This window comes from Solanum stenotomum, chromosome 6, assembly GCF_019186545.1.
Source record: "Solanum stenotomum isolate F172 chromosome 6, ASM1918654v1, whole genome shotgun sequence".
NCBI classification, from domain to species: Eukaryota; Viridiplantae; Streptophyta; class Magnoliopsida; order Solanales; family Solanaceae; genus Solanum; species Solanum stenotomum.
This window is the reverse complement of record NC_064287.1, coordinates 60,550,894-60,573,985: the sequence shown is the minus strand read 5'-3', so window position 1 is coordinate 60,573,985 and position 23,092 is coordinate 60,550,894. Positions and strand designations below refer to the sequence as shown.

The 23,092-nt window shown below is 33.8% G+C and overlaps 3 protein-coding genes across 3 annotated transcripts; all 3 read right to left on the bottom strand.

Moving 5' to 3' along the window:
• Positions 1-705: 705 nt before the first annotated feature.
• Positions 706-4,334, bottom strand: LOC125866631 (serine hydroxymethyltransferase 4). The gene is made up of 4 exons (XM_049546927.1): positions 3,551-4,334; positions 1,676-2,066; positions 1,483-1,584; positions 706-1,217 (listed from the first exon to the last, which is right to left on the bottom strand). The coding sequence occupies exons 1-4, from the start codon at positions 4,226-4,228 to the stop codon at positions 973-975; spliced, it is 1,416 nt and encodes a 471-aa protein (XP_049402884.1). The 5' UTR covers positions 4,229-4,334; the 3' UTR covers positions 706-972.
• Positions 4,335-9,363: 5,029 nt separating this feature from the next.
• Positions 9,364-11,459, bottom strand: LOC125866633 (phloretin 4'-O-glucosyltransferase-like). Its single transcript, XM_049546929.1, has 2 exons — positions 10,397-11,459; positions 9,364-9,996 (listed from the first exon to the last, which is right to left on the bottom strand). Exons 1-2 carry the CDS (start codon positions 11,414-11,416, stop codon positions 9,637-9,639), a joined length of 1,380 nt encoding a protein of 459 aa, XP_049402886.1. The 5' UTR covers positions 11,417-11,459; the 3' UTR covers positions 9,364-9,636.
• A 1,230-nt stretch (positions 11,460-12,689) lies between these two features.
• Positions 12,690-20,626, bottom strand: LOC125866618 (protein transport protein SEC23-like). Its single transcript, XM_049546901.1, has 12 exons — positions 19,641-20,626; positions 19,373-19,546; positions 18,002-18,163; positions 17,477-17,619; positions 15,743-15,818; positions 15,411-15,583; positions 15,141-15,222; positions 14,551-14,628; positions 14,141-14,302; positions 13,777-14,040; positions 13,460-13,564; positions 12,690-13,339 (listed from the first exon to the last, which is right to left on the bottom strand). The coding sequence occupies exons 1-12, from the start codon at positions 20,424-20,426 to the stop codon at positions 13,190-13,192; spliced, it is 2,355 nt and encodes a 784-aa protein (XP_049402858.1). The 5' UTR covers positions 20,427-20,626; the 3' UTR covers positions 12,690-13,189.
• Between the last annotated feature and the right edge of the window lie 2,466 nt (positions 20,627-23,092).

Here is a 23,092-nt window from a genome sequence, read left to right as displayed (position 1 = left end):
AAATGCATCTGATAGATCCCCTTGGCTGGGAAGTTAGAGAGTGTTTCCGAATTTCGATAGACCCTCGACTGCTTGAGCTAATGTTTACAAAGTATTTACGTATTGTCAATCACCACTAAATGTTGGGACTATAATTAAGTACACATACAACGCAAAGCATATTAGGTATATTGATTATTAACAATGGTAGACATTAAAGTGTTGTCAAAAAAGAAAAAGGGTTATTCTTTTTAAAATAAATTAAAAAGAAAAATAGGTCATTCTTTTCAAAACGGAGAGTAAATAATTAAACATATACTTCTACAAATATGAACATACACACGTAAACCAAAATTTGCAATATATATAATGAACTCCATTATCTTTTATAAACATATATGACGAATTTTCTAGTCATAAATATTAGATAAGACTTTGAACTTGTGCCTTTGTACTTGAGCGACATTGCTTATTATGCTTTATTTTACAGAACTTGTTACAATTTAAAGCATTATTATAATACGAAAATATAAGTTTAAGCTGGGCAATTTTTATTTTTTCTTGAATTCTCGATATCAAAGGTTAGTCACCTTTTTATTGCTTAAAAGTGCTGAATGATTATTTACTACTCAGCTGAAGAAATAATTATGGAGAAGAAAATACCATTTCTTTTTTTCTTATGTGTAGAAGTGATGGTCATACATAAGAAATGAACATTGCTTACATTATAAGAAATGAAACAACATATTCTCTTGGTATTATTTCTTTTGGACACTACAAATATTTGGTAATTTTAGAAGCCAGAAAGGCCACTTAAGAACTCCCTTACAAGACAAGATCCAATGATCTACAATACCAAGTGCAGAGTTAAGTAAAACCATCATTTTTTGGGTCTAAATTGAATTAAACTCGTCGAGAAAAAAAAAATTCCTTCCATCCAAACAAAAGAAACAAACCGGGAAACGTAGAGCAGTTGTCATGCATACTGCAAGTTTAGTCCTGGTACTTCATCTCGGACATCTTGAACCCAGGCATGTCAAAAGAGGCTGAGAATTTCTCGACATCAACCTTAAGTTCTTCAATTTCCTTGTTGTTAACAAGACCCTTGTTGAAGTCCTTCAAAAGCTTTCCGAACTCCTTCTGGATGTTCAAGGTGATTGTAACAGCCCTGTGGAGGAACTCGGCGATCTGCTCAAAGTCCTTCTCAACCAATCCCCTTGATGTCATGGCAGGAGTACCTACCGAATAGGAACTTCAGTTAGTTAATTCATGGAAATAAACATTTAGGAAATAATGATAGCTGAAGAACGCCCTTTTCACGGTGTATGAGTGCATGACTCAATTGTAAAATTGGCACAAAAGATTGGACAAGTAGAAACACAATATTGCCAAAGTAAGGTGGGAGTTCATTTCGTCTCTTTCCATGTTGTTTAACCAATCGGATCTAAAAGAAGTTCAAAGAAATAGTGCATAAAAAAATATCCAAAGTTTCTCAGCTCTTACCAATACGAACACCTCCTGGGGCCAAAGCACTGCTGTCACCAAAAACAGCATTCTTGTTAACAGTGATGTTGCAAAGGTCACAAAGCTTCTCAACCTTGTTACCTGCAGAGAGACAAAATGGTTAATTTGTATCAATCACTATTAAATACTTAGAAGACCTTTCCAGATAGTCGAGAATAGAAAGAACTTTTACCAGTCAAACCAAGAGGTCTAAGATCCCAAAGGACAAGGTGGTTCTCAGTCCCACCAGTTACAAGTTTGTATCCTTTGCTCATCAGGTAGTCACCAAGAGCAACTGCATTGGCCTTTACTTGCTTAGCATACACCTTGAATCCAGGAGTCGCAGCCTGTTTCAGGGCAACAGCAAGAGCGCCGATTTGGTGGTTGTGGGGACCACCCTGGAGAGACGGGAAAACAGCAAAGTTGATCTTGTCTTCAAACTCATAAACTGCATTTTCAGGCTGGCCCTTCTTTGGTGGCTTAGGGCCCTTGCGGTAGAAAATCATACCAGCCCTTGGACCCCTCAAACTCTTGTGTGTGGTGGTAGTGACCAAGTCACAATATTCAAAGGGATTCGCTGCTTCCTGTGTCCAGAAATAATGAAATTCAGCCCATTAGAATACAACACATCATTTCCAAGAGTAACATAAATAAGTGTTCACATGGTCACCAAGACTAGTATCAATTCACCACAGAGTTATGACATCCAATGACAAGGACATCTTGATAGAATTGAATTCTTGAAAACATGGATAGGGACAGGCACAGGCACATGCACTTTTCCCTCCTATATCACATTCAGCTTGTATAACTACAAGTTGAAGCGTAATTTGAGAAATCTGACCTCATTCCACTTCGATCTGATTAGTTATAACATATAACAAGACCAAGATTGCAGCATTTACAGAAAATGAAATGACAAATAAAAAATTTGACTGTAGACTAATGGTGACATATTTCCTCAACTTGAAGACAAAGGATCCAATTTTTGTTCAAATTTCTTAGATCCGCAAAATATCAGTAATACACTAACAAAAAAGAACATATATCAATATTTCCGTAAATGAAAGCAGAGGCTTGAAGCCAACAAGAAGACAAGTAAAGTTGCCCCAATTAGGAATACACATACCTGACATCACAGAGAGTGATCTCGGATTGCATCAACTAAAATGGATGCCAAGGATTCACAACTGATTTATTTAAGTCGCTTGTTCTTAGATCTTTAGTACTATCTGATTGTTTCTTTCGCTTCGTTTATCTTATTATTTTGTCGTCGTTACAGTCTGTTATTACTGCTCTTTTTTCAGCTCTCATTGAACCGAGGTGTCTATTGGAAACAACTTCCCTATCCTCACAAGGTAGGGTAAGATCTGCATACACACTACCCTCCCCTAATCCCACCTGTGGGTTTTTACTGTGTTTGTTACTATTCTTGTTGCTAATGATTCACATCAAATTCAAGTGGTATCAGAATTATTATATCAAGTCTAAATCAATGCCTCACTGATCCACATTAATCCTCACAATGCTCATGTAAAGAGAACAATGAAGCACTATCTCAACCAATTCTAATTCCCACATCATAATCTTTTCCTCACTCAGATCCTACATATTAAAGAAAAGATCTTTAAAACTTTCACATGAAACTACCCCAAAGAATGTAATTAATCAAAAACGAAAATATCGATCCCGAAGCACTCAATCAATTCTCAGCTCCCACATTATAATCTCAAATCCACCTTTTGCCAGCTTATGGGCACCTTAACTAATTGCACGGAATACCTATCACCTCCCACCAGCAATAGGTATCAGACGACTGAGATTTGAACTCTCAGATCCACTTGTTGAAGAAAAGATCTTCAAAATTTTCACATGCAATTATCCCAATGGGTAATTAATCAAACAGAACACATGAATCACAGAGCAAGGCATTCAGATCTATAATACATTAAGGCAATTCACACAAGCTCTAAATCAAATGCAGATCTACAAATCAAAGAGATTCAAAATACTCATGCAGATCCAAAAAAAATGTAAAATCATAAGTACAGAGCAGAATTTTTTTCACCTGAGCAGCAACAAGACCACTAATGTGAGCCATATCACAAAGCAAAAGAGCCCCACATTTGTCAGCAACTTCTCTGAACCTCTTGTAATCCCAATCTCTTGGGTAAGCACTTCCTCCACAGATAATCAATTTTGGCCTAAAATCCAAAGCCTTCTCTTCCAACTTATCGTAATCAATATACCCATTTGTCGAATTCACCTTATAAGGCAAACTCTCGAAGTAAATCGAAGTAGCAGAGATCTTCTTCCCACCAGATGTATAATACCCATGTGTCAAATGACCACCAGAAGGCAAATCCAATCCCATAATCCTATCATGTGGGTTCAAAACAGCAGTATATGCAGCAAAATTAGCAGGGCTACCAGAATAAGGCTGAACATTAACACCCCATTTGGTTGGATCAAGATGAAAAGCTTCAAGAGCTCGACTTCTTGTCAGATTCTCAATTTGATCAATGTATTCATTACCACCGTAGTAACGGTTTCCGGGTATACCCTCTGAGTATTTGTTGGTTAAAGCACTGCCAAGAGCTTCAATTACAGCAAAAGAAGTGAAATTTTCTGAAGCAATAAGCTCAATGCCGCGACATTGACGGCGTTTTTCCTTCTCAATGAGATCATGGATCTCAGGATCGACAGTTGAAAGGGGTTCATTACCCCAAACTGCAACTGGATCCATTGAAGAAAATTGAAGGAAAATTGAGAGAAAATGGAGAAGAAAGAGAGAAATGTAGAGAGTTTTAAGGGTCGAGGACAAAGAGGAAGGGAAGTGAAAGGGGAATATATAAAGAGGTGAGAGGATGAACTAATGGCCAATAATGCCCCTCACTCACCTCCAACCTTTCCTATCCGTGTTGGGTCCGACTAAATTTGAATCTACGTAGTGAACCGTTCGTTTTTTCGGGATGACACTTTAAATATTCGTATTTCGTATTTACGTCAAATTTATATTTACACACATAATATATGCATATTAATTTATTTGGGATTGAGTTTGACTAAATTTGAATTTTCGTGTTGAAAGTTACGTTTTTGGGACGACACTTTTAATATGAGTATTTCGTGTTTACATCAAATTTATATTTATATACATAATATATGCGTATTAATTTATTGAGGATTGAGTTTGACGAAATTTGAATTTACATATTGATCATTTCTGGAATGACACTTTCAATATGAGTATCTCGTATTTATGTCATAATTTTTTATTATATAAATTTTTTATATTTATATATATATATACATAATATACATGTATTAATTTATTCGAACTGGATCCGACTAAATTTTAATATTTATTGAAAGGTTCATTTTTGGAATGACACTTTCTATATGAGTATTTTGTATTTTTAATATAATGTATTTATTCGTATTAGCTTTGATTAAATTTGAATTTAAATATTAAAGGGTTTATTTTTTAGATGACATTTCCAATATGAATATCTCGTATCTATGTTGAATTATGTAATTTATTATAATATAAAAAGGTTTATATTCATACACGTGATATACGCGTATTAATTTGATATAAATATTTGATGCGGATAATTATATCAGTATCTCGTATTTATGCCGAATTATGTAATTTATTATAATGTAAAAGTTTTATATTCATACACGTGATATACGCGTATTAATTTAATGTAAATATTTGATCCGGATAATTATTTACTCTTTTCTTTTTTCTAATTTTCTTCTTCTTTTTATGATTTTCTTTTTTTGTTGCATTTGTTGGTGAAATTGATGTTGGGGTTGGTGAGTTAAAAGACAACAAGGAAAGTGAGTAGTGTTAGGTAGTTGAATGCTTTTTGTCAATGGAGGGATGTACTACTACTTATATTGGAATTTTTTTATTATTATTTGTGATAAAAGATTAATTGCATATATTAACATAACAAAAATTACTTATGTTGGAAATTATATCATGACAATGAGGAAAAATAGATTTACATGATGGTTATTTTTTTAGAATTTATTTACTTTTGAAGAGTAGCTTTTTGTAAATAAATAATTAGTCAATCTAAAAAGTAACTTGACTAAACATGCTAATTGAAGTTTTTTTTTTTGGTACGTTGAACATTTTTAAGTATATATTTTAAAATTTTAAAAATTAATTATATCGTACAAGTTTGATTTAATATCACATATTTTGAACTAACTATTTTTTTTCTTTTGCATGTTTATGCCACTTAATCAAGGTATGCATCCAAACATCACAATTATAAAAGGAAAAAATGTTCAAATATGTCATCAAACTTTGAGAAAAGATTCATCTATGTCATTTTCGTTTGAAAAAAGGCTCATTCATGTTATTTGTAAACTAAAAATATTTTTAGTTTTGTAAAATTATTTTTTACACGTGGTCAATTATGATTCAGCCACGTCATTAATTAAATAATTTTTTAAAAGAATAAAGGCTCAAATATGTCATCAAACTTTGAAAAAAACTCATCTATGTCATCCGTTAAAAATTTGACTTATCTATAGATAAACCTTTTTCTAAACGAAATGACATAGATATAGATAAGCCCATAAATAAAATTTTTCTCAAAGTTCGATAGATATTTAAATCTTTTCCAAAATAAAATAAAACTAAGTCCATTGTTTTTTATGAAATGGGAGTAACTTGCCCACGTTTGTGCATTTAAATCCAATTATCGACATTTTGAAAGTACATTCTTCTACTTTTTGTGACTTCAGCAGCACCGACACCCTGTCGACAGTCCAATTGCGGTGGTCTACAATTAATCAAGATCCAACTCTATAGATCTACTTAAAAAAAAAGACATAATTGCCCTTACAAAATCGTCGTATTTTGACTTATCTATGTCATTTTCGTTTGAGAAAAGGTTCATTTATATCAATATTTGTTAACTGAAATAGCATAAATGAGCTAAACTTTTAAATGAATGACTTAAATGAACATTTTTTTCAAAGTTTGATGACATATTTGAGATTTTTTCCCTTTTAAAAAAATATTTAATTAATAACGTGGTTGAATCATAATTGACCACTTGTAAAAAATGGTTTTGCAAAATCGAAACTTTTTTCAGTTAACAAATAATGGCATGGATGATCCTTTTTTTCAAATGAAAACGGCGTAGATGAGTCAATTTTTTAACGGATGACGTAGATGAATATTTTCTCAAAGTTTGATGACATATTGGAGCCCTTTCCCTTTTAGAAATTATGTGATGGATATTATTTTTAATACATCAAATTAAATGATGTATATGAAATAATCACATCATAATTAATACAAGTATAACTAATAACCAGTATTACTAACAATACATCATATTCAACGATGTTCTTATACCCGACTAAACGACTTTTTAAATCCTTAAAACCATGAGAGAGATATGTTTCCACTACTCTCTCCATTCCGTTTTAATTGTCTACAATATTAAAAATAATTATCTTAAATTACTTATGATAAATTAATTACTACATTTTTTTTTCATTTTTACTTCCACTTAATTCGTTTTTAAAAGTGCAAACAAATTTATAAAGTTATAAAAAGATTTTGATATTCCTCTCTAATCAAAATTATCTTGCATGATATTCACCCAATATAAATAATGCATAAAATAGTATGTGACTAATTTCATTTTCTTATTCCATTTTTGGATTTCCCATTTGGTAGGTGATGAACCAACAACAATTTTTTTAATTTTTTTTAAATTTTGTTAAGGTAAGACATTAATATGTATTTGTTAAAACGTTAAAATCTCATACACCAACCGTATTTTACCACCATCCTTTTGAAAAATATTATAAAAATAGTATTTAAATTGAAGTCTTCACACACCATAAGAAAACGAAATAATTTTTATTATTATTTTTCAAGAAAGTTGGTTGATTTAAAAAATTCAATGCTTTATTCACAACCACTACTACCTACTTTTTCAACTTCTTTTTGGTTACCATTCGATATCTATATTAGACTTCGATTGAATTTAAATTAGCGTTTGACAAATTCCATATTGAGAAAGGGAGGGTAAAACGCTCTCTAACAAAATTAACTTTGTATCTAGGAGCACTCATACTCGAGACATTTGATTAAGGATATATGAAAAAGTACTTAGCACTACTTTTTCTAACTTTTTTAATCATGGAGAAACTAGCAACTCTTTACTAAACCAGTTATGTTAATTAATTTGGTTCAAACATGTATTCTCATATATAGGGAATTAAGTTGGTGAGAGAAGAAAATAATATAAAATTAAGATATATATATATATACTAACTTTTAAGATAGAGTTAAAGCTCAAGTTTCATTTTTTAAAATATGCATTACAAATTTGTGAAAAAAGAATTTGGATGGTTGTTACACATTCTATTGTACTGTTAGTTTAAATATAATATTTGTTTTGATTGTTTTTTAAGATTTTATTGTATTATATAGTGTAATCGCATCGTTACCTTAATATTTTTTTCTCATTTTAACTTTACTTATTATTCAATAATTTTAATTTATCATTTACTCTACCTTTTCCATAGTAGTTGTACACTATACTCTACTTCAAATTATGAATGTGTGACATTACTAACACGAAGTACAATACAATCTATCAAACTATTATATTCGTTAAAATGATAGAGTACAATACATAACAACCATCCAAACAAAGTGTTAAGTATACAATCTATGATGGAAATTAATGAACCAAAAAAAGTAGATCTTCAAAATCATTGAGGATTTATTGTAGTAATGAGAGAGGAAGGGAACTTCCGACTGGATTTCGCCGGAGACGGAAATCGGAGAAGAGACGATTTCCAAATTCAACCTTTTTTTAAAAATCAATTTATGTAAATTTTGGAGAAGGTTGAAATTTATAGCTTCAAATATGCAATTTGTTTTTCTAGCCACTTTTATAATTTGGCTTATTTCCATAAAGAATTGCAAATATAGCCTCGCATTTTAAATTTATGAAAACTCAGCAACATAACCCAAGGGGTGGAAGTGAAGATTGATGCACAAGTTATATTCAAGAGAAGAAGTTTCAAATATTTTGAGTCTATAATTCAAGGAGATGAAAAGATTGATGAGAATGTTGCATATTGTAATGGACAAAGTGGGTGAAATGGAACCTTGTGTCTGAATTACTATGCAATAACAATGTGTTATTAAGACTTAAAGGTATTTTTTTTTTTGCAGAGAAGTGATTAGATCAACACTGTTGTATGGTAATGTTGGTCAGACAAGAGACTTCACGCTCAGAAGATGAATGGAGCGGAGATAAGGATGTTTAGATGGAACGTGGGTATACTAAGAGAGCTATGATTAAGAATGAAGTTATACGAGTTAAAGTGGGAATGACCTCAGTGGCCGACAAGATGAGGAAAATGAGATTGAGATTGTTCGTGCATGTGAAGAGAAGGTGCACAAATACATGATACATCAGTAAGGAGGTGTGAAAGGTTGATTGTAGTGAGAGTTAAAAGAGGCAAAGTTAAGCTAAAAAGGAACTAAATAGGTGATTGCTGATTAGGCAGGACATCATGATTTCAGCTTACTAAGTATATGACCCTAAATAAAAGGTATGGAAATAGAAGGTCAGTAAGATAATCAAATGTTACAACACTTTACATGGGAAAGGCAAGGAGCTAGCGCCGTATCCTTATTAGTAGTATCAGTTAGTTTCTTATTTTTCAATATGGATTAATATATGTTGTTCTATTTATTTTGTATCTTGTTATACACTAAATTTATTATTAATATTATTTAGATTTTTTATGCATATTTTTAATAGTTATTTGTACATACAGCTCTTAAGATATTAGTACTATTTGGAAAAAGTTAAAATCTAATTTAATATTTATTCATAAACTATCATTTAACATTTAAAATAACTTAACAAAATTACATAAATAGCTTAATAAGTTCAACAAATTACCCAATTCTTTATGCACCAAAATTCAGAAATCAATTCAGTCCAAGAACTAGAAATGCCTTACAACCCAAGAAACTCTTCATTCGCGTTGTGGGTCTTGGCCAATTCTTCATTGTCTCCGTCTTTTGGAAATTTTTAACAACATATCCAGTATAATTCTACAAGTCGAGTCCGAGGTCGAAATGCCTCACAAACTCTCTAAAAACTCGTTCAAATTATTATGTGAAGAACCTCCCACTTTCACAGATTCCATAGCCAAATCTCTATATTTCTTCACATTCCTTCTTATTTCATTTCCTTTCTCTCCATCTCCCATTAAAATTTCCAAACACCTCTTTAACTCTTCTCTTTTCACAATTCCTCCTTCTTCTTCTTCTACTATTGCTCTCACTCCTGTTCCCCAAACCTCCTCCACCATCTTGATGTTCATCGTTTGATCGGCTAACTGTGGGACTCCAATCAGCGGTACGCCAGCTACTGTGCTTTCTAGAGTTGAATTCCATCCACAATGGCTCACGAAACACCCAATTGACTTATGAAAAAGTACCTATAAGAATTACACGATTTTCTTATTAGTCCTTTCTAAACAAATGGTCCACTATTTTAAACATCAAATAGATTTGAGTTGAACTTCTCATCCTATAAAGGACAACTCGATGCACAAAGTATTAAACGTTCACGTAGGGTCTGGAGAGAGAAGGGTGTACTCAAAGGTTGTACGATAGACAATCTACCCTAACGCATTAAGGACCACTTCTATAGATCGAACATGTAACCTATAAATCACACGGAAATAACTTTATTGTTGCATCAGAACTCCCCTAACTTCTCGTTTGACATTATAACATATTTTTGAAAAAACTAAATTTTGATTCATTTTTAAACTTCGTATCAGATCAAACTATTACCATATGAATTCAAAGAGATAGGAAGAATTTAAACATTACCTCCATTTGTGAACACCAAGGAACAATCATCCCTTTTCCATTCAATCCATAAATTTCATCATTCTTTTTCTTGTCATCTTCTTTGCTAGATCTAATTACCCATAAAAATGGCATTTCACTTTCCATTAAACTCTGCAAAACCTCTTCCTTCTGCTCCTCTTTCACCATTGCTACGCTTCCAAATGCTACATAAACAACCGAACCTTCGGGTTTTGAATCCAGCCACTGGCAATAAGTTTCAGATTTCTCAAACAAATCGCATCCGAAAGACTTGTCTTCGAGTTCATTTCCATCGAGAAAAGCAGAAGGAATCAAAGGTCCAATTGAGCAGATCCCAATTTTATCGAGAATTTTCAAGGATTTCTCTTCTAATTTGTCAAAAGTGTTGATGAGAACACGAGGATTAGGGTCGTGTTCGAGGTTTTGTATGTGTTCTCTTATTACAGGGATCATGAAAGAAGAGTAAGGATCATTCTGCAGTAGAAAGGAAGGAATATCATCGCGCGAAAACAGGGGCAATTCTGGTAATTTGATTGGGAACGAGAGCTCAATTTCGCTAGTAGAGCTGTAAACCCCATTGTTATTGATGCTAAACAAATGGTGATAAATCGCAAAAGCAGTAGCAGATTGAATAACTAGAAAAGCAGACGGCAAGTTAATCCCACGCGCCACCTCTGCAACCCACGCCCAGAGAAATGTGTAGACTAAGCAAGTAACTGGATGACCGTCGCCGGCAAGTTCATCGATAAGTTTTTTGAGATTTTCTGATCCCACGCGCTTTAACTGTTTCAAGTAATCACCGAAGTCCATTTTAGCTGCGCCGTCGTCGTTTCCATCGGAGATAGACGCGTAGAATAAACCGTCGATGGACGGAAGGTTGTTCAATTTGCGGGATCCATTGACGGTGGTGACGAAGGTGCAGCGAGCACCGGCGCGTGAGAGGTTTTTAGCGAGCTGGAGAGTGGGATTTATATGGCCTTGGGCGGTAAGAGAAATGATAACGAAATGATGCTGCTTCATTTGACTAATGTTAGAGAAAACAAACACGGCACTAATGGATATTTATGGGAAAGAATGGATTTATATAAAGGTGAGTTTTCATTGACTAGCTCGTTTACATTGTCGGCCTCAAGCCTGAACGAAGAAGAATAATTGTCGAAACTCAATCGCAAAACAACTTTTCTAGTAATAAAAATATGATCTTTGTATATCTTATGATCTTCACAGAATTGTTATTGTTGTTGTATATACATAACACTTATATTTACTACGTAATAAATTTCATTTAGATAAATTGACGTATAGTCCGTGTCAATTAAGCACATCATCATATAAATAATAAAGTATTCATATTAGCAGTCTCTTATGCAAAGGGCTAGACACTTTCCACTCAATTTTTAAAAATGTTTTTGTGAATGTTTTTAAACATTTATTACATAGATAAGTTATTCTCACTTTTTTTTTTAACTATACATGTTAGTGTCAATAAGCCTATAAAATCTTGAGCATGTTCCAATTGAGATTGAGGTTAGTGATATACTATATAATTAAAAGTAAATGACATATCTTATATAGTTAATGTATCTACATAATGAACACTTAAAAACAGGTAAAACTTCTCTAAAATTTGAATAGAATAAATCTAATACAAAATTCATCATGTATTTAGATATACAATTGAATCATATCGTAATTTGAGTATCTAAATAAAATTAATTAACAAATTTAAGAAATTATCATTCAATATATTCAACGTAAGTTATTGGGTTCCACCTAATAGTTTTGTAAGTAAAATTGTTTGTTTAGAGATTAGTGATGATAATAAGACACTAGTTTGAATTTAGATATTAGAAGAAACAAAAAAAAGGGTTAAGATTATTTTTTTCCATCTATTTAGATCTTTAGTAATAAACAATCGAGATTAGTACTGATAAAAGATAAATAATTCGGGGCAAAATAAACATGATTGGGAAAATAATAAATAGCTTGATAGACTTTAATCACAAGTATCTTAGGTGTGTTAAACCATAAAATCAAAACATTTTTCCCTTCAAATAAGTTCATCTTAAATTTTTACCCTTAGCCTAGTGGGGCATAAGTTCTTTAGAAACTGAAGTCATGCAAAGGCATAACTTGTGAGATTTTACGTTACGAAAATATAAACTTATGCCTCACATTTGTTTATTATGAAGGGCATATATTCAAGACCAACAAAGAATAGGGGCAAAAGTGCAACACAAGCTTCAAGATACTTAAAATGACACAAAGGAAGCAAAATTGTGGTCTACAGATGTATATGAGATATACCTTAAATTATGAATGAAATCCAAAATAAGCAAATGGTTTCAAAAACTTCCTATCCTACAAGCCATAATCCAATAAACTACAACTATGATTCAATACAAAAGCAGACACAAACTCTTTGCCTGGTAATAACTAACAAAAAAAGGAAGTCGCCGACATAAACTATCTTCTCGTTCAACAGCCCGAGGGAGCAAACACGCCATTTGACTTAAAACATACCCCCCCTTCTAATATAACTATAGAGAACAATGAGTCGAGCTATCGTTTATTTTCATAGGAAGCAAAAGTACCTCCACATACCTGAAAGAATGTCATATGTAGTCTTAGTTTTCCATATAATATCTGGGTCTGACCTCTCATCTTACGGAGGATAGGAAGAAAATTATGAACTTCTGACAAGAGGCTGGCAGGATAGATGAGGCAAACTCAATGAGATTTTCACATAATTGAGACAAGCATTAACAGTAAAGCTCCATCTTTCTTCTTGGGTCAAGAAGATTGCACAGCTAGCCGCTGAAGATGCTCAAAGAACACTTGAAGGCTCACATCATCTGTAAAGATCACGTCTGATCCAGCTGCCATTTCATTTGCATTATTGTACGTGGCAGATGGATTCAATTTTACCAAAAGGAATCTTGCCTGTCCAGCATGAGCAAAATGATGTTATCCCCTAATGACGAACTTACAATTGATCCTACTTCTCAATAGGCATGTGAGCGCTCACAAGGCAACAATATTTAAATAGAAATAACCATTTACCTGGGAGCCATGCTGATCACACACTACCAGTCTTGGAACAGGAAACCTCTCACGGATGATTGCTTGGGCCTCATCATGGGGAACTTGCAACAGTTGTGCAAATGCCTGAAAAGAGGAGAAAGGGAAAAAAGAATACATATTTTTGTTTCACAGGCACCTTATGAAAATACATCATGCTAGTACAGCACAAACTTTGCATGCTTGAGGATGAAGAGATTTCCGAGTCTTCCTCTTTCATCATGAAGCAACAGCAGACTGAAGCTACCACAAAAAATTAAAAAGAATATCGCTAGATAAGAGAAAAACGTGAGACATACCTGGTGCTCAGGCTGGTCCTGGTATCCCATGTTTCTCCATTGAGCTATTGTCATTCCATGGAAAACAACTACACTAAAATAAGCATCCAACAAGAGAATGCGATCAGCTGCAATGGATGCCACATCCAACAAAGCAGGGAAAGGCAGTGAATTGAATGAAAATGCTGTTAGCGTTGGCTGAATCATGACAGCAGCATTGCTTATGCCCTCCCGATTGAGCAACATGCGGAAATATGCTGTCTCATCTGGACTATTATTGAACACCTGTGACACACATACTTAAGTGAGAAACATGTACATCCATGACATCAATTTGTTATGTTATTGACACTGAGATAAGAAAGAACATCCTGAGCTATATTACTTGTAAGAACTGGGATCGCCGTAAATGAAACATGAATTGAGGAAACAATGAAAAAGAGGGATTCAAAGTGAATGAGCTGGGTTCATCCTTCCGATAATCACCAAACTTGGAGCACAGACGAATGAGATTACGATCTAGCCACCTTGTGGCATCAAAATCTTCCTGAAATCAGTTAGCCAGGATTTATCAAAAAAAACAAAAATGAGAAGTGGGAAATTATAAAGTTCAAGCACAAGATGATCAGCGAATGTAATATTTTACCACGATTCATGTTTTAAGGACTAATTCTTCCCTACTTCAAGCATTCTCAACTGACCTTGTTACTTCACTATTTACTAAAGCATGACAAGCTTGCCCCCTGAGTACTGTAAAAATTTATGCAGAAATAAATAACAGTCTTGAAAAGGTACCTCCATCTCCATTTTGTAAGAAGCTAATCTAGCCACTACAACTGCAGCAGTCTCTTGATCAAATCCTTGCACCAATTCCTGGAAAAAAACAGATTTCTTGCAGTGTCAGGATCAACAAACACTCGTATGCTCCCCAAAAGGTTCAAACAATGAGATACAATTCCTCAACTACTTGAAACAAGAGCAAAATCCAAACGGGACATTCTTGTTCGACGAGGTACCCTTCGCAGGAAACCCTCCTCAGAGGACTTCAAATAAATATAAAAAGATTCTTTCAGCATAACAATTTCATATTGAAATGGGCTGAATAATGTAGTCTCTCTCTATCTCTTAAGTTTCCTTTCTCTGTTTTCTTGTTTGTGGGGCCAGAGGAATTAACCGAATTCTTCTTTTGTCCTTTAGGAAAAAACTGCCTCACAAAGCACAACTCAAAAAATTACCAGAAATCAGCAATAAAATTAAAAGACAAGTAACATTACTCTATGCTTGGGGAAAGATACATTTGAGTTTGGAGCTATACAGAAGAGAACAGTAATGGAGTTAATTATGTAACAAATGATACTTCTAACACAAAACTCTTAGTGCCGCACCTCATTACTAACAGCAGCATCAACCCATCTTCTAGTAACGGTGGTGACTCGTAGTTTTGTTTGGCCATCAGGACTCTGGTAACTGCATTTACATCAAAGCCGGCAAATTTTAGATGTACAGTAACTCTTCTTTTCCTCTATCTAGAGTTGTTCAAGAAGAAAAACAGTGTAACCAATCCATTAACAAAATTTCAGCTTAAAATATTTATTAGAAAAAACAGTAAAGGATAAGAAAGAAATAGAGGTGAATGTTCCTAGGGTTCCAAGTACCTCGTGAGAAACTGTATGTACAATTGCGGATTTATATTGCCTGAAGGGTCTGATTTCTCACTAGATGAAACATCAAAGAAAACAGTTAAGCAAGTGTTTTTGTCGAGACCACACAGCTTCCAAGCTGTAGTATTCCCCTCACCGGTGACCGTGCTGGAAACAGCAGGTCCTTTCTGCATAGCACCAAATGATCAATATCAACTGTCAAAACTGTAACTGAAAGAGTTAACTTTTCTTTTGCAGGGGAATAAGTTCCCAAACTTGAACTTAACTGGGCAACTTTAGGTAAAAATACCCACTACTGATAATATGTAAAAGTTTAGTGAACCAACCTTATCTAAAGATGTGCATGGTCCAATTATCCCTTGAATTTTAATATCCTTGGAGCAGTTGATCTCTAATGTACCACTGAAACAATTTAATGTATCAAAATCATTGAATTAAAAATAAAATAAAATGCAACTGTAGCAGTAGCAGTAGCAGTAGAGAGTCAGAATTCTTCGCTACATCATTATGCAAGCAATACATATGCTGCAAAAAGTACAACTAATATGAATTCAAATACATACTTCTGTAACGCTGCAATTCATGAGAATCACTTGCCTAACAAATGTTTCCAAATTACCATGGTATATCCTTTTTATGTTGAGGATGACTGTGGGGAGAGAGAGTCCTTCAGGGTTTTGTACTTTATCATTGTGGAGAATGCAATGAGAACTTTTATGAATTAAAGTAGAAAGATAAGTCAAGTATACATAGAAAACACCACAAAACGTGTACCAAAACTTTATCTCTAAGGCATAACCACTATGTCAAGTCCCTTGAGTGTTAACCCAACTAAATCGATCAACTAGAGTGTGAGGACTTCAACTGGTTGTTTCCACGCTGCGCTTCTATGAAACTAAAAGATAACAAATAGGGTATGCAATTTTCGAAATTTCAATCCATCAATCAACTACTATCAATCAAAAAATAGTTGGGATATATGAGTATCTTCTGCTCTATTGGGGCATATTTCATTCTAACACTAGCATGTAATTTGTCTTTGAATTCAAGAATTCTCTAAATCTTAAGGTTCTCCAAATCTCACAGGTGTCTCTGCCTGGACCCACTATAAGTGCAACAATAACTAAACCTTAATCTCAACTAGTTGGTATTAACTATATGGATCCTTGATTCAATTGCACTCAACTTTTAGCTAAGTCTACATCAAGTCCTGTATTTTGAGATATTACGCTATCTAGCCAAAGGATGAGCAGTCTAGTTACCAGTATAATGGAAAATGTGTAACACCCACAATCAATCTAAATTGTAGTGTCAAACCATATCTATTGAGCCTCCCTCCACCCAGTTTCAGTGATTTCTTCTTGTTCCTGATTGTAGCTAGGGATCCATTCCGATAATGACCTCCATGTTTCAGGGGAACAACCTTTTTATAGGTAAGAAAGCTGGACATAAAGCTTTCATTCAGCTAACATCAAGCCTTAACTTTATAATTAGGTACCAACACGTTATTTTTTCAATTTTTCCACTAAAATCATTAATAGTTATGAACTGCATTTATTACAGAACTGATTATCCTTTTTAAGATTAAGAAATGATGTGTGAGCTGAATTTGATTATGACGACTTCCATCAAGATCACCAATTTTACTCATAAGAAAGTTGGACATATAGTTTTAGTTTGATAATCAGGTCCCATCTTATCAGTTCCTTTCAATCTTTTCATTGAATTCAACTGTACTAGATATGCACAGCCTCTATAATAAGGCTCATCCTTTTTATTCACAATTACATCTATGTTGAGTACTTTAACCCATTCTCTACAGTTATCAACATAAATGTCCCCTCACTGGTATACAACTTGGACCCCAAAAAATAAAAACAACCTCCAGACAAGTATATCTTATATCATAGATGCTTTTAACTTTAGTGCCTCTTGCTAGAAAAAGTCCCGGACATAAAGTTAAACTTGGTTCCACATTCAAAACAACCATACTTAAAACATAGCAAAATTAGTGTCCTTTGCAAATAAGACAGAGCAGAATATTATCTCAAGAAGCTTACTTGAAGGACAGTCCAAGAGACTGTTCACCATATTCAAAAATTTGCTTGAAAGAATCTTTGAAAACAGAATGACCAAAGCTTTCAGCTAGAACAACTAATCCTCCTGTTTTTTCAATAGCTACTTTCATCTCAGCAACCCCAACCTGAAACACAAAATTATTAGTACAAAACCAAACATGACATCATCTGCTGCCAATTCACCGGCAGCATTAATCAGTCTAAACTAACATTTAACCTGACATGAATAACACATCAATATGCAAATAAACTAAATGTACACATGATGGAACTCAACACACTAAGAGTCCAAATATAACACACCAAGCATATGATGCTCATATGTTGTAACATTTGTACAGTCAAAATACACGCATGTCATAGCTTTTAAGAATCCAGCATAATTGTAAAAAGATGTCAGGATCAAATGCATGATTAGTAACTAGTGAAACACCATCACCTTCATTTAAATAATTCAATGGCACATAACACACATTTGACCATGCCCAAGCTACTACACAGACAAACCTGATCAAGTGCTGAAGCAAACACATCCAAGACGTGACCTTGGCTAACAAGCTGTTTTGCGAGTTCCTCATAGAAATGGACAGCCTTTTTGAAAAAGGGTGCTGCATCCTTGTGCAGATCCTTATGAGAACGAACTGGTTCTGATAGATCTTTCGACACAATCTGCAAAAAAACAAGGAGATTTGTCAAAGAAAAGGAAAAGGCATTGAGATTCATCAGTAGTAAGGATTTTATTTACACGGGCAATTAATGGTGGTAGAGACAAAAAAAGGAAACAACTGGTTTTTCTTCATTAAGGATCTAATTAAGTGTCAGTCTCGTGAAGATGCGGGCAACTGTATTCCTGACTCAAATATGTTTCAACAATATGGTTTTTAGCCTCAAAATTTAGGCCAGCATCAGAGTGACTGAGTCTTTCATGAACCTTGGGAGAAGGTAAAAAGAGCAGCGAGCGACCATTTTTTTTAATAACTACGGTGTTGGAGCCATCTTGAGCACCTCGACTAATTCCACAGGGTAGTTGCTACCTCCCATCAGCACAAGTACCAAATAACTCTATCCACCAAGGTTAGGATAGATGGGAAGAAACCACCTACTGTTTTTTTTTTTTTACTCTGCTAAGAATTGAACCTTAGACCTCATGGTTGTCAATCCACTTCATTGACTACATTAATGATAAGACAAAATAAGCTACAAGGTTATTTAAGGGAAGTGAATTCCGAGAGTTATCAATACTTTCTGAGAATCTCCAAGTGTATCACGACATTTATATGCAATGGAAAAACAAAAAAGCTTGCCTAGTGTATTTACCTTGATTAAAACTATGAATGGTTTTGGTGGGGAGGAAAAAATTTCATTAAAAATGCTTTCCAAATTTCACCATGAGAAAAAACATTTCCGATATCTTGCAGTGTTTGGTAAGGCAAAAATGTGGGTACATTAATTGTGCAAAGTAACTGCTGAGAGTGATGATAGTGTTCTAGTGATATTTTGAGTATTTCAGGTCGATAATAATGCTAAATGTTAATTGAAGCAAGTAAGAAGGAGTAGCAGTTAGGATATTTGTGAAGGAAAGTGGCTTTCTCCAAAAGCAAGAGAAGTCCATTTTTCCATTTTGATTAAAAGTATTGTTCTTCCAGAAATTATTCCCCACAATTCAAAGTAGCTAACACTTGTTGTAGTACCCCATACACACCATAAATAGACATTCAAACCATAGTTAGACGTATGCAGCCATGAAAATCTCAACCTTATCATAAGCCTCACCTCAAACAAACAGAACCTTTTCTCCCTTGGGTTGGGGAGACAGGTAATTTTTGGGAGTGTGATGTGACAAGCAAAAAATAAGTGCAAACAGATAGTAAGGCTCACCGTCCCAGGTCCCTCTGTGCATGGACCGCCCACTAAGGCCATGATCCGAGCACCAGTACCAGCCACACAAGCTCCAAGCAATCCAGCTGCTACACTCAAAGCAACGCCAGTGCAACGTAACGCTCTATTACCCTGTGGGACTGGCCATTGATCCGTGCTCAATTCATCTAACAACTACAAAAACATGCACGAAAAACAAGTCAACACAAATTACTATGCTACATTGCTACATCAATCAAAAAGATAATTATTATCAACTGAAACCGACAGAATTCAAGGTATATTCACACTCCGAAGCAGGCAATAAGAATCTGGTAACACCAAGATTAGGAACCCCAATCTGTCCACCACCCTTCTGCATCCCGGGGCCACCACCAGTCCGTCTTCCACCCGCACTACCAAGCCCCAATTGATCCAAAACTTGATCTTTCGACAACTCCTTCGATCCCCGAAAAACATACACCTTAGACATATCTGAAAACCCCAACTCATGCACCTGAACCTGCGTTCCATACGATATAAACCCCACCATAGCATTATCCGGCAACATATCAATCGCCCTTTTCAACGCCGATTTCGCAAACTCCAACTCCTCTTCCAACATACAAGTATCCAAAACAAACAAATAAATCGGTGAAACAGAAGATTCCGGTAAAGGGTTTTGTGGGTTAGGATTAAAACTCTGTGGGTTTTGAGAAGGGAGAGTATATTGAATCGTAGTGAATTGAGGGTAAAGCTCTCCAGGTACATTAGTTTCAGAAATACCGGAATAATGTTGAGGGAAATGGTTACGCTGGAAACAAAAAGGGCAGATCCAGATTAAGGCTTGGAAATCTACACGAGCAAAAGGGTTGAGAACAGCGGTACAGGTTTTACATCGGAGAGGTACATAAGGAAGTGTAGGAAGATCAGTATGAGGACGGATCAGATGGATCGATGAAGCAATTGGGATAACGCACTTGCTAGCTTCAACTTTCGTCCTAGGCCAAGCATTCCATGTCATACGAACTCCATCGATCCCTTCAGCATCAGGTTGTGCCATCTCTGTCGCCATTGATCCAACAAAAACCGAAAAAGCTCTTCCCTTTAACGATTTCCGGTTGAAATTCTGGATACCCAGATACAGAAAGTGAAATTGGCGCGACCCCAAAAGGGAGGAAGGAAGAGTGGGTGGGTGGGGTGGGGGGCTAGAGGGGTCACACCGAGGAAACAAGGAGGAAATCAGTCAACACTGGGGAAGATGGAAGAAGGACAAAACAGGGCTGAGGTGAGTTGGTTATGTTAATCTTGAATGAATTGGGGGATTTTTCAACAATAGTATACTATGTTATTGTATTAATGAAAATATTTATTTTATAATTTCAACTTCAATTTGTAAAAATAAGTGAAATTATTTTTTAAATAAAGGTAACGTTTGTATACACTCTATTCTTTTCCAATTTCATATGTGGATTATTCTGGATTAATTGTTGTTTGAATCATTTGATAATTGTTTTGGAGGTGAGTTATGCAGGTAATATCACGTTTTGTAACTAGTTAGGAAATAAGTTATTTCATTTGTAATATTAGTGTGATGTTTGATTTACGAGTTATAAATTTGGACTAATACATGTATAGTTATGAGGAAATTTATGTAATGTTTTATGTATGATAAAGGTGGAACAACTAATATATGAATATCTAAATGCTACATAACTAATATATGCATTATATAATACGTAAATTTCATCGTAATTAATCTCTTTATTACTAATATATGCACAAATTTAATCAATTTTTTAAGTTGAATAGTGATTTGCTCACAAACTTTACTATTTGTGTGGTTATGAATGTTGTTCATTACGGATAAAATGAAAAGTGTAAGAGCATTAATTTTTTTGTATATTTAGAAGTGTGTCATTCGTCTTTGCGGATAAACAAATAAACAATATACATATATACCACATGAGAAAGATTTATAAGAAGGCATGGTGTTTACGTTTGACATTTCTATCTCTTTATCTATACATGTCGTCGTATTTTATGCATGTTTGTCTAATTGAGCATGGAGTTTAAGAAGAAAAAAAAATAATAGTCAAAATAGAGAAACAAACTAAAATAGTCTCTTATTTTTGAATTAAGACTCGGAGATTTTTAAGTTTTCACGTGGAACACTAATAGTCCCTCATATTTGCACTTTTGGTCCTCCCCAAATTTTTCTCATTTTTTAACATTGATTTTATCCACAATTTATGTATGGGATGTTTAACCTCCTTTTTATATATTTATTACAAATAATAATAACTTCATGTGGGAGAATGTAAGAAGAGAAATACTTTATTTTGTTTAGTATAAATATTATTGCAGCTAAACTCAAGAAGTTAATCAAGTCAATTTCACAGACAATGGTATAATTTTTTCTTTCTTGCAATGTCTATGTTAAAGAGTTCTAAGTTTAGCTGCAATAATATTTCTACCGATCAAGTTAAAGTATTCTTCTTATCACCTTCTCTACATGGAATTATTATTTCTGCTAAATATATAAAAAGACGATTAAACATTTCATCCACAAAATTGTGGACAAAATTAATGTTAAAAATAGGTAGAAATTTGGAGAAGGAGCAAAAGTACACCAATATTGCAAACATGAGGAAATATTAGTGCTCCATGTGAAAATTTAAGAATGACTTTGAGTCTTAACCCAAAGATAAGAGACTATTTTGAATTTTTTTCTTGTCAAAAATATATTTGAATTATTATTTATTCACGAGTTTCACACTCCAGTTTTAATTTGTTCCATTTTCCCATGTGAACTTTCAACACACATTAACTACCATTTGTTCTTTTTTTTACATATATGATGATAGTTCAAAGAGGATAAGAGAATAGCTAGTAGTTAATGTATGCTTTAATGCATACAATCAAATCTCTCATTATATATTGTATAAGAGAAAAATTTATGATAGATATATAGTGAAGTGTTATTATATATGTACAGTGCGGTGTAAAGAGAATGATCGTATATGGTGATAGTTTAGGTGCGAAAAAATGACAATTCAAATAGGAACAAACTATACAAATGGGTAAATGTGCCATGCTATATGTAAACCTTGGTTGAAACTTTATATATTTATAAGAGTGCAATCCGCTATCGCGTGAGACATACATAACACATGATGTAAGACCTTTTCTATTTTCTTGGATATATTCATGCATTTCATTCAAATGAGTTGAACAATTCATGTGATTGCTTATCGTTGGTATCACGATTTGAAATTATGATATTAAATCAAATTAGTATGAAGTTGAAGATTTATTTGAACATGCAATTTGGATTTTGAAATTGTATCCTTTTCATAAACATGAAAAAACCTTTATTTTTGAAAATCATCAAAACTTCTTCAATTACACAATCTTGCCAAATAAACAAACTATAGCCCATAAACAAAGTATCATAATATCCTAAAATGATGTATTGATAAATTGCCTATCTCCATGTTTTTCTTACAAATATAAATAACTATTTACAATTACAAGATTTGAACTACACATAATTTTATAAAGATCCATCAATCAACAATAGTAGTAACTAGTTATTCGTTAACATAATACTTTCACATGGTACAAATTCACGCCGAACATGATTTTTTTTTTTTACAAAATCTAAAATGATAAATCATTTTTTTTTTAAATAATATAAACCTATGCTCCAAATCACATTTTAAAATTTTTTGAATCGTG